The 12,656-nt window shown below is 34.7% G+C and overlaps 1 protein-coding gene across 1 annotated transcript; it reads right to left on the reverse strand.

Annotated features, from left to right (window-relative positions):
* Positions 1–670: 670 nt before the first annotated feature.
* LOC131610131 (uncharacterized) lies at positions 671–2,634 on the reverse strand. Its single transcript, XM_058882007.1, has 3 exons — positions 1,813–2,634; positions 1,453–1,648; positions 671–1,315 (listed from the first exon to the last, which is right to left on the reverse strand). Exons 1-3 carry the CDS (start codon positions 2,191–2,193, stop codon positions 825–827), a joined length of 1,068 nt encoding a protein of 355 aa, XP_058737990.1. The 5' UTR covers positions 2,194–2,634; the 3' UTR covers positions 671–824.
* Positions 2,635–12,656: the final 10,022 nt, after the last annotated feature.

Here is a 12,656-nt window from a genome sequence, read left to right on the forward strand (position 1 = left end):
AAGTGAGCAACCAATATACAAGCACCACACACTATGATTCCCCGGAAAAAAAAATCGAATGCGATTGATGCCATCATTTTGTAAATTTGTACCGTCCAAAACCCCAAATGAACGGAATCATTCCCATGTCTGTTTCTGTGAAAAAGTGGTCCTAACATATTTGTGAAAGAGGACGATGAAGAGTCAGAGTGGACGGAAAATTTAACGTTGTTATATCATTATCGTCATCACATTTTTGTTACTCATGAAATAAGTGAATGATACTACTTACAAAACACTGTTTCATCTTTTTCAGTGTGTTGCAAGGCACCAGCAGCATCTTTTTCAGTGTGTTTAAAGGCACCATCAAGATTGTTTGTTAGCGTCCATTTCTTATTCTTAAAGAGAAGAATAAGAATCAAACTTGAAACAACATATGAGTAATTTACAAATTATCTATCATCCCCGAATCCTTAACCCACGACGCACTGAATCAAACTATTTCTCCCAACACAAGGAACATATTACATAACTCAACTCAAGCAAACAACAAAAGCAACCCACATTACAATACTAAACAAATAGGGAATCAACTTCTCAACTCAACACACTTTCATTTAATAAACTTTATTTTATTATATTTCTTTATATTATATTATATATATTATATCAGTAATAAAAAAACCATCCCTTACAATAAAAACCAGAAGGGGATATAGCTGTTAGCCTATTACAGTACTTACTTACACAAGCTCTGAATTCTCTATCCATATAGAGAATTAAAATTTCATATTAAAATACAAAAACCTGACCTTTTTTTTTGGTTAAAAAACAAAAACAAAATTTCATGGGTTGTCACGAAAAACAGCTGCCAAACCAGTCACAACCTTAACCCCGGTCTGCGAGTTTTTGGGTTTCAATTCTGGTGGCTTCCATTCAACCACCACTTTTGACTCTGACTCATCACATCTCACTTCAGATTCACCACTACCCATCAAAACCCTCTGTTTTCTCTCAGTTTCTTCACGAGGCCAATTGCAAAACAGAGGTGGTGTGGTTCTTGTGTAAGGAGATAACCATTTCGATCGAACGTATTCGAGTTTTCTCCATGGTGGAACATGCAATCCCTTTTTCTTTAGACTCTGTTTCGCTGCCTCAGAAGCTATGGCTACAATACTCTGTAAACGATCACACTTTCCCACGAATACGTAAGGAAGCGTCTGGAGAATCGCTTTGTAAGACTTGGTTGCTCGAGCAATCTCAAATTCTGACCTGAAGTCAACGTCAATTATTACCCTCTCCTTTCCCATTACCACATCAATGTATTCATATTCCCCTAAAAAAATTCATCAAAACAAACAAATTAATTTCTATTATACACCAATAGCAGACAAAGGCAAACGTGCAAACGTGCAACAAGCTGCGCCGCTATCAGAGACAAACCGTTTTTGTTACTAATGATAGAGAAATTACCGGCAATACAGAGAGTGGATTTTTCCCAGCGAGATTTGCAAATTGAAGCATCGTATCCAAGAGTTAACAATCCATCAGTTATAGTCTTTCTGCAATTATCGTCTTTGCGTTTGCACACAGTTTTGTTCTTCTCAATTATCTTTGTTATCTCCGCTAACATATTCCTTTCAAAAACATTTGGACACGCCACCAAATCCTGTTCGAAATAGTAACAAACAACGGTTAAGAAATTATAATCAACAACTAATTTCTCACTTATCGACTACTTAACTTAATTAATTAGTACTATCAAAGAACTAATTTCTCACTTATCAACTACTTAACTTAATTAATTTAGGAAATTAAACACACGATTCATACCTTGAGGGTTTCATACTTTTCACCGGAAGAAGAACCACCGAGCGCGTGAAGTTCAGTGTCGGAGGTATCGTCAAAGTTTCCGTTGAAGCAATTGCGAGCACAGGAAACGGAATGTTTCTCTTGATTCTCTTCAATGAAACTCTGCACCATCTTCGCCAAACACACCGAGCTTGGTTCGAACTCAACGATTCCATTTCCGTTTCCGTTACCGTCCTTGCGTGCATGCGGCTCATCGCCGCCGATCTTCTCCACCGGTGGATTCTTCAGAACGCCTGAGAACTGACGCTCAAAGAGCCGCTTCAGCCGCGACTTCACAACCGGCTTAATCCTCTCGGCCGGCACCTGAGAATCGATCGGCTGAATCTTCATCGTGAAAGGCATAATGAATCTCCAGAAAAAAATCACAGACTCTCCCGATCTTGAATTATGAATCAAAACACAGAACCGCTTCTTCAAATTTTGCAGAACTGAATTTCAAAAATTCTAATAAAAACGATTCTGAAAACCGTAAGAACTTTAAACAATAAACGATCGTCTTAATATTTTCTTGATTAATTTGATTTTATACAGAGAAAATTGAGTAAGCATAGAATAACTTGAAAACTCTGCTAAGTAAAGTTGCTTTTGCTTAGGGTTTATACTAAACACAATTAACCTCTCAAACAATACACGCAACTACAAATTCATGAAATCAGGAACAATTAACATGGCCAGGTTTTCATCCATAGTCTCCGACGAGTTTTCCACCGGCGATTCGCAGATGAAGAATTGTAAGCGCGTGAAGCTGTGAGTAAAGAGAGGATAAGAAAAGATCACATAGCATTGACACTACTTAAAGGCAGCGAGTAAAGAAAAACTGAAAAAAATAAAATAACGACACGTGTAATCTTATGTGGCGGATTGGAATGGACGCTCCTTGAGACTGAATACCGAAAATACCCTTGTGGGGAAGGTAGTTGGTCCCGCTATTGTGATAGACGGATAGAGATGGAAATAAGTTAGGATATGGAAGAAAATGGTTATAGCTTTTGGCTTTTTGAGGTTAGACAAGTGTTGCAGCGCGTGAGTTTGACGTGACAATTATAATAATGCACTTCCTTTGTTAATTGTTATCGTGTTTGAGGGAAAGTTCATAGCTGATGGATTCATTGGGTTTAGGACCGTTTGGGGAGAGAAAGTTTAAAGGGCAGTTTTGTCACACGGGGCATCATTGTATGTGTGGATTCGTGTAATTGAAAAACGGTGGTTGGAGTATGTGGATTGACTATATTACCCCTATTGATAAATTGTTGGTTCAAATGTCAATTTCGTGTTTATGAAGCTTAAGAGCAGTTAGTTTCACGGAAAATGCCTCAGCGATCTAAAGTTATGATTGTCGTTTGCTATTGGATGAGCGTTTAGACGCAGCGATTGAAAGTTGCTCTGTACTTGTATGTACAGTAACTTGTGTAAATTAAATTAATAAAAAAAATTCTTATTACTTATATATATATAAAATTAGGGCATTGAATTGATTCTTAGAGGTTTCTTTTTTGTTGAATTTATATTCTAACATGTTGTCTTATATGAAACTTTTAAGAAATTGTTGTAGCTTCTTTGTGAAAAATAAGATAAAGTGAATTTTTATTATTATTTGTGGAGTAATTTTATTTGACATAAATAAGAATAATTCTATTATTAGCTGGAAATTATTGATTTTGTCAATATTTTATTTGACCATTATTATTACAGAAATTTTCTTTTAACTATAACTTTTTCTTAATCTACCATACTTGAATTTAATTTATTTTTGAAAAATGTAAGATCAATTTTCTGACCAAATTAATGTTGATTTAGGTATCTAATTAAAAGTATTTATGATTCAAGGAAACTTTAAAGCATAAGTCAATGCTCTAAGCATGACTAGCTGTTTCCCTAAATAGCGATCTAAAAATAAAGTTGAATAAGTTGAAGATTTAAAATATGAGTTTGACGTAGAAGCTTATCTCATTTATTAAAATCAGACCAATGAAAACAAATTAAATTTGACCGGTTAAAAATACAATTTTTGAATCTGAGAAAGAAAATGCAGAGTTGCTGACTCAAGTTATTAATCTAGACAAAGAATTTATTGTTGAAATATTTTATTTAATATTTAAATTAATAACTATATTTTAATATTATTAGGTAAATATTTATTTTTATTTAATTATATTAATTATTTATTGACTACGAGTCTTAATTTATTATTGATTAAATTAAATGATAATATTAGTTAAAATTTTAATTATATATTTAATTAATTAATATAACTTCAATTTACATGAATGTTTAATGATTCATTTCAAAATAATACCAATTTTAATTGATCTTCTCACTACTATATGAACAAACTATACTATTCAATATATCGAACACAATGTAGATTATTTTTCTCAATGTTAAGATATAAGGAGTTTAATTTTTTTTTAAAAAGAAAAAAAATCATAAGCCAACAATGTTGAAAAGATTCACTCTTAAATGAGATCCATCAATTATTTAAAAAGAGAAAAAGAAAAAGAAAGTGTTATTAATAGTACTCCCTCTAGTCTCATTTATAAGAAAAAAATTAATTTTTTTAAATACATTAAATAAATTATGTATTTGGACAATATATTGTCCAAATACATTAGTTATTTAATATATTTAAAAAAAATTAATTTTTTCTTATAAAATAGGATCAGAGATGGTATTTTGGAGAATCAATGTTTTAAATGGTGAGACCATGGTTTTGTGTGTAAAGGGACGTAAATCCCTAGATATGAAAAGCAAAAAGAGTACTCCTTTAGACCATAATTATAAGCAAATATTTTTACCATAATTATAAACAATTTTTTTTAGGTTCATTGAATAATGAATGTATTTGATTTGTCTAAATACATTCATTATTCAATCAACCTTAAATTTTTTTTTAGGTATAATTATGACCGGAGGAAGTAGTAACAATACTTTTAGAAAGAATAAAAAGAAATAAAATGAATAAAATTGAAGGGTAATATAACATGTAGCCTAAGAAACTTAAAAATAAAAAGTTTATGTTGGAAAAGCAATTAAAAAATAAATTAATAACCTATAATTAAAACAATGCACAATGCACAATTTTCATTTTTTTTTTATATTTAACTCTCAACATGTGCCTTCATATTAGCATTATCTAAAATTGAATGACTGATGATTGTGCATTAAATTTTGCTAAGTTAAAATAGTGGGGTTTATTGAACTACTAGTGATAGGGAGACTTACAAAAATAAAATATCTAATCTTCCTAACTATTTAAATTTGTTATGGTCTAAGGTGTAACATAAATTATACCTTTAAAAGTATCATGTTTGGTTTGGAGATTTTTCTAAAATAGTTTAGCCACACAAGATAATTTTATTAGGAGGGGTGTAATCGGGCAAGGTTCATTTTTTATGTGTTGGAGAGTGTGGGATTATAGAATCAGTTTCACATATGTTTTTCGAGTGTCCTTTATTTGTAGGTGTGTGGTCTTCAGTCTGTAAGTGGCTTAAGTTATCCTCTATGTACCATGACGATGGGCTTTCACACTTCAATCAGTTTGAAGGTCTACTTGAAGAAGATAAAGTTGTTTCCTTGCGAGCTGACGCGATTTGGTTCGCTCTGACTCGGGTATAAAGTCTTTCCTCACAAAGTGCCAATAACCAGAATATTCCAAGCCCGACGGATGAGAAACCAATACAACAAAATAAAAAGATAAAAAGCAAGTAAATAAAAGCAATCACAAATCACTAGAATAACTAAACTAGGGTGAACTCGCTTTAGGGAAGGATCCCTAGCAGAGTCTCCAGCTGTCGCGGTGCGAAAAATTCTCGAGCATAACGAACGTTTGAAATACAAAAAAGTCGCCACTGAACTTTATTTATTCCAAAAGGAAAGAGAAAATATCTATAAAACCCAAAAAGAACGACGATATGGTCATCGCAACCAAATTAGGATTCGAGAGTCGGTTATGCGAGATGAAGGTATTAACATCTCTCACATCTGTTGTACTCAACGAGACCTGTTTAGTTAGTTTTGTGAAAGAATGTTAGCAAAAGGCTTTAGCTGAGATTGGCAGCACCATCCATAGTTTCATTGTTGAGGTACAATTTGTTTTTTTGTCATTCACTCATTTTGTATAAAATACACACAAAAGTTCTAATATAGTGTTTTCTTTTTGTGTGTTTCAATTGAATTCAAATGTGTCAGTATTGTACGAGCTCCTAAGAATAGGCCAAGAAAATGAAGAACTAATAGGAGTCATGGAAAGAGCAACTATTTGGTGTTTAAGTCTAACAATTTGTGTGTAAGTGCTCAAGTTTGCTTCTATTTAATTTTCTTTGCTTACATGACTAAGCGATGTTCAATTCGTCACTAATTTAGATTCAAGCACAAATATCCTTAAACCAGACTTCAACTTCGATGGATCTAACATATGTAGTGCATCAAATTTTCCTCTTTGAAATGGAAACTTGATTACAAGTTACAGATTGTTAAAATTGTTCTTTTGTTTAGTTCATTTCGCAAGACACACACACATATATTACCACCATTGAGAGTATATCTTCTAAGACTTCAATGAAAAACCTGTTACAGGTAATGTAACCTATCTGTGTGTGTCTGCAGACATATGCACATAAGATGCTTATTGGAAAAAGATCATTCACGAGGACAATCAGACAAAAGAACCAACTTTCGAATTTTACTTCTCAATTTAAGAGTGAGTATGATTCAATTTGTCTTATGATTTTGGTGCAAATTTATCTTATGTTTTGTTTTTCTTCATCTTTATTGTGTCGAAATCATTTTGTAGTTTTTTTGCAAAATATTTTTTGTGTCGAAGTTTCATCTGGAAGGGATGCAAGGTACTATCTTTATGTAATAAGATATGAATATGTTTATATTTCATTTATCATGAAAAAGACACCCTCAAACAAACATTTTCTTTAATTAATATCAGTAGTATTCTTGCCCCGCATCACGACTTATATCGTTAATATTTTTGATCTAAACATGTTATGCGTACCTATTAGGTTGATTGTAAAATATAGGCCGTCCATGGCAAGTGTGGTTGGTACCTAGATGCCAAAGGAGTCTATATGAAGTCCTTGAAGCAACTAAATCCATCCAAATTTTGGCTCATTAGGGTGACATGACTAACACCAATGAGAGTTTTGGTTATTCTTTGATACAAGGAGCTGTGAACCAGAACTATGATATTATTGTTGTTGTAAGACAAAAATATGTGAAAAATGATTTCAATAAGCCTATACCTAACAAGATATCAGGGAAGATTTCTCCCATCAAAGAAACCAACAACATTGAACCCCAAAGAAAATGTAAGATAGCCTACCATCTTTATGGAGGTTTTCTATCTTTGAACTCCTTGATTTTTATTTAAAATTTCAAAAATTGGCTTTAACATAACATGAATATAAAATTTATTTATGTTGCAGATAACACATTAAGAAAATTCAGCAGTAAAGGTTAATGGTGTGTCTATATATGGTCCTTGGGGTGGCACTGATGGATCTGTATTTGACGATGGAACCTATAAAGGAATCCAAAAAGTTCATTTGTCGCACAATGTTGGAATTGTATGGATGTCATCTCATATTTTTCAAAACATTTGCTAAGTTTGGATAACAGGATTAAATTCTTAGAGGCAAATTAGTCTTCAAGTCGAAATGGTGTCTTGACCATTTTTTATGCGTTCCGTCGAAGGATGAAAGGGCTTTCGTTGAATTTATGGGTTTTACAGGCCAAAGATATAAATTCTGGGACTTAGACAAAGTTGAAGCTTTCAAGTGGTAGACAAGTGCGTATGGTCGAACGAGGCTGAATAGGATAAGATTAGACAATTATACGAAGATATATGTAAAGTTTGTGAGATTCATTTTCGCATAGCTTTGGAAACGTGGGGTAGTTTACTAGGCCGACCGTTGTAGACAATTATATTATGATTAGTATATAATCAGTGTTTGTTTACATTTTCTAGTATATGCAATTTGACACAAACTTGAGAAACTCAAAGTATCATTGGTTAAAAGAAATGAGTGATCTACAATGTATGTGGCTGCGTTCCGTGTTATCAATTAAAGTTATTTATTTTCAATCATTCACTACATTCAATGTTCTTTAGTGCATTCCAAGTTTTCATTTTGTATAGTTTTTAACTTTAGTATCAAAATTATTCAAACTTAATCTTTTGCACAACATGTCCGGGATTTTTTCGAGTTTGATCCCTTAAGTGAATGAAACTTGTCTTTGTTTACCAAATTTACCAGTAAACAAATTTGCAGACCTGGTGGGACCCGTTGTGTCAAAGTTTGAGTTTTTTTTAAAAACTTGCATAGTTCTCCATGCATGAAACTTCTGAATCCGAGTGTGCTTGAGATTAAGGAATGGTATGATTTCCAAAGATTATCGTAGTAGAACTAAAAGAAAATATACTAGAATAATGAATCCAAGAAAAAACAACAATGGAAAACAACCTTATAATACTACAGAGGAAGGCACAGACATTGCGAATTCGACTGAAGGAACTGCCTACATAGCAAGCATGACGGACATACCGGCGAATGCACAAAGTGGGGCGATATTTTCCCATCAACAACACACAATCACCTGTGACTCCTAGACCAAAAGTGGCTAGTGATTTAAGACCCTTCATGACTAGTTTCACAATGCCCATGAATGGTCGATAACAACCCTATGGTATGCCGACATTAATAATGGAAGGCTTGCATACAAATGCATCAATGTTTGGTGACAATGCAACGACCATATATTCGCCACTTCAGGGATCAAGATCAGCTGTAAATAACCTTGGTCGAAACTTCTAGCCATTGGTAATGGGATTGTCTTCCCAAGCAATGCCAACTTTCACCATAAGTTCTGTAAATGTACTAAGACAACAAATGGATAAAAGTAACCATGAGACAATTACTTGCTCACTTGATAATTGGGCACGATATTTAACTATTTGATTTAAAACACGAATCATAGTTATCAATAGTTAGTAACTCAAATGACTCGAATTGCTGATTTCTTTGGCGCCCCTCAGGCGCAAGTTCAACCAACCATACAACCCCAAGTGACCAGACCTTTTTAAAACGAAGGAATAACTATTGAGGAAAATACAGTTAACTAGGGCCAACAATTTGTGCCCCATGTAGTCGAACAACCAAGGCCTAGGGAAGTCGAACACACGCTAGTCTGTTATAGTTACTTGAAACCAAGATGAAGACCAAGTGGTCCATCAAGTTCGACAAGATGATATGGTTGGTGAAAATAATCTCGCAGCCATGGCCAAAAGGATAATGGTACGTAATGGTTTGAATGCCGACCTACAAAGACCAAACTATGTATCTCAACTGTCAGAATACATATTATAGACGGAACTCCCAAGGAGTTGGAAAGTCCATAAATTCACCAAGTTTGCCGGTGATACTAATGAGTCCACAGTCGAACACATCGCTCGATATTTGACCGAAGTAGGTGATATTGCAAATAACGAGAATCAAAGGATGATATATTTTCCCAGTTCTCTGACACAAAATGCTCTTACATGGTTCACTACACTTCCTGCACATTCTATTAGTGATTGGACTCGTTTAGAAAGTTTATTACATGAGCATTTTTATATGAGGAAATCCAAGATTAGCCCGAAGGAATTGGCTAGCGTAAAGCGAAAGTTCTCAGAGCTATCGACGATTACCTAAATAGGTTATAAGTGTTAAAAGAAATGTGCTTTACCCAAGTGCCTGAACATGAACTAGTCAAGATAGATGTAGGAGGCTTAGATTACTCCATTAGAAAGAAATTAGATATCCAATATCTTAGAGATATGGCCCAATTAGCAGATAGAGTTCGACAAGTCGACCGATTAATGGCTGGAAAATCTAGAGTAAAGAAGAGTAAGAAAGAAAGAGTGGCCTATGTCGACATAGACGACAATGAACAAGGGTCAGCTGTCAAGTATACTTATATCGAGGACAATGAGGTCGATATGGCCGAATCAAACCCAGGTCCTCCGTATGTATGTAAGGTCCTTTCACCTGCAAATGGAAAAATCCTATCGAAGCCCAGAAGAATGATAAATTCCCCAAGAAAACCTATACTTTCCACGTAACAAAATGTGATGAGACCTTCGATCTATTGGTTGTAGATTGCCAAATATTAGTGCCACAGGGTACGAAGGTGGCGCCATTAGAACAAAGAAAGAAGTGAAGTTTTTGTAAGTATCGTATTTTTCCGGGGCATAAAACTTTACAATGTTTTATTTTTCAGGGATCTTGCGCAAAATGATTTGAAATATGGAAGGTTCAAGTTTGATGAAAATAGTAAAGCTCCCATTAAGATTGATGTCGATTCACTTCAGATTGAGGAAACCCACTATGCTGAAGTTGTGGAAATATATATGGTTGAAATCTCTGAGGATTTCGACATGGAAAAGGAGATTGGCGAAAGCTGTGAAAATAAAATAAATGTTGTGTATCGCAAGGATGATGACGGTCTTGTTGATTTCCTTACCATTGCAAGGCGAGTGACTTTGAAGTAATGCTCTGTCCTTGATGCAGTTGTGTTTTTCAACAAAAAAGCTTCAAAAGAAGTAGAAAAATCTTAACAGGGGCAACAAAAGTTGAAATAGAGGAGAAACCGACCTCAGTTTTATTTTGGAAAGAGGGGAATCCCCCAAAAGAAACAATAATTTCTGCCCCAACATAGGAACAAGCCTAACACTTATGTGCCACTGTCAAACGCTCCTCAGGGAAAATGGGTTCGACCAACTAGAAAAGAGGGGTCCAACAACCAAAAATGGAGAAGTTTTGAAATGGGAAAGGGTTCCTTTTTATCCTATCATGAAAATTTCCAAGTGTATGAGAAACATTCTTATGGGCCTAGTAATTACAAGGGTAAGAACTCATTGTCAAGAACTCAGTGGAGAAGATTCCAAAGAAAGGATAAGGTTAAGAATGAGATGGCTGAATCTAGCAATAATAAACTTTATCAAATACAAGTGAGTGACCAAGTTAAAAATACAATTGGCAAGCATTTATTTTCTCCAATGCAAGCCAAAAGTCGAAGGGAAAAGCAAAGATGGAACCACCATTGAAGTAGGAAGAAATGATGATTGACAACTTCGGCTCGACATCTGAGGATGATTTCACTATCATCTGTAAGATATTATTAGTGCTTCCTATCGAATATGACCGTGTTACTAAAGTATCTGAATCAGTGGGTTATGATGAAAAAGAAATGGCTAACAGAAAATTGTGTGCTATTTTGTAATGAACAACGAGTGTATCAAAGTGAAAAATGTGTTATTGAAAGGCCAGATGTTGGAATGAAAAATCACTTGAAGGCCTTTTTTATAAGAGCCAAGGTTTAAAATATGGGAGTGAATAAAGTGTTGATTGATGGTGGGGCATCTGTAAATTTAATGCGTCATTTTTTGCTAAAGAAAATTGGGAAGTACGACACAGATCTTAGGCCTCATAACATGGTATTGTCAAATTATGAAGACAAGACACGCATTAGGAGTAATAAAAGTTGATGTAGCAGTTGATTCAATTATCAGACCAATCGTATTTGTGGTAATAGCCTCAAAAGCAATTTATAATCTACTTATGGGTAGCGAGTGGATTCACAATGTAGGGGCGGTGCCTCTATCACTATTATAGGGTTGCAATTTGGAGGGATGACAAAATTGTAGAAAACATTGAAGCAAATCAAGGATATTTCATGGCGGAAATAAACCATGTGGATCAAAGGAACTTTTATTCTCTTACACTCTATCCCACCTATGGGTTTATATGGTGACGTGCAACCTTGGTTTGAAAATGGCGTTCAATCAAAGTTGTAACAGCCATAGAGGACTTGAGAGGAGGTACTTTTTCTTCACTTCAGGAAGATGTCTTAGTTTGTGGAAAGCATTACCAAAAGACATATACAAATATGCCAACAATAGTTTACCCAAAGATATCCTTTGACCCTTGTGAATCTAAATTGCTAAGGGGATGTAACCTTTCGCTATTTGCAAAGAGCCTAAGCAAAAGCAGAAGGAAGAAAGATAAAGGGTTAAGAATGCGACATGCTTTATGTAAGAAACTTCCTCGTTAACTTTATCATGGTGGTCGGTAATATAATGTTTGAGTCTAGGGTTGTAAAAGTTAAACTCTAGAGTGGTTTCTAGGATAAGGTCAAAAACTTCTCATAAAGGTGAGAGGCCCGACGTCGAAGAGGGTTGGTGTGATCATTCCGTAAGGGAGTTGAAAAGTGTTCGTCCTAGAGAGCTGGATTAGGTCGAAAATACTTAGGTTTTTCCATTATTCCTTTCAATGCCTCTGTACTTTGTCGAGCCATGCATTATACTCTTTGCTATTAAGTGTGGGAGCTGATCGAAAAACACGTTCAGATGGATCTTGAAATTTTAAGTCTAACATGCGTTGTTTGAATGCTGGGGGCGTTGTCGGAAGATAGCAAGGGAAAAAATCCTTTACCTTTTGAAGTCTTGACTTTGGGATATGACATGTACCTAAGAAAACCAGGAGTTTTTCAGAAGCAAAAAAAGGTACGAGTACCTGAGATTTCCAGACGACGGTTTTCTCTTTGTCTTACGGTAGTTCCAGAACATCGCTCCCAATCGTCTCCTCTTCCGATGACGGAATGAAAAAAGCTAACAGGTCTTTTCTGGCATCCATCTTAGAGTTGTAGGCAGAAGCGACCATTGTTAAAGAAAAAGAGAGTTGAAAAGTTTTCTTGTCTGAAGCAAAATAAGTGTGATTTTAGAGAATGCAAATGGAAGAAGAAACAAATGAAAT

Source organism: Vicia villosa, linkage group LG6 (assembly GCF_029867415.1).
Source record: "Vicia villosa cultivar HV-30 ecotype Madison, WI linkage group LG6, Vvil1.0, whole genome shotgun sequence".
NCBI lineage: Eukaryota > Viridiplantae > Streptophyta > Magnoliopsida > Fabales > Fabaceae > Vicia > Vicia villosa.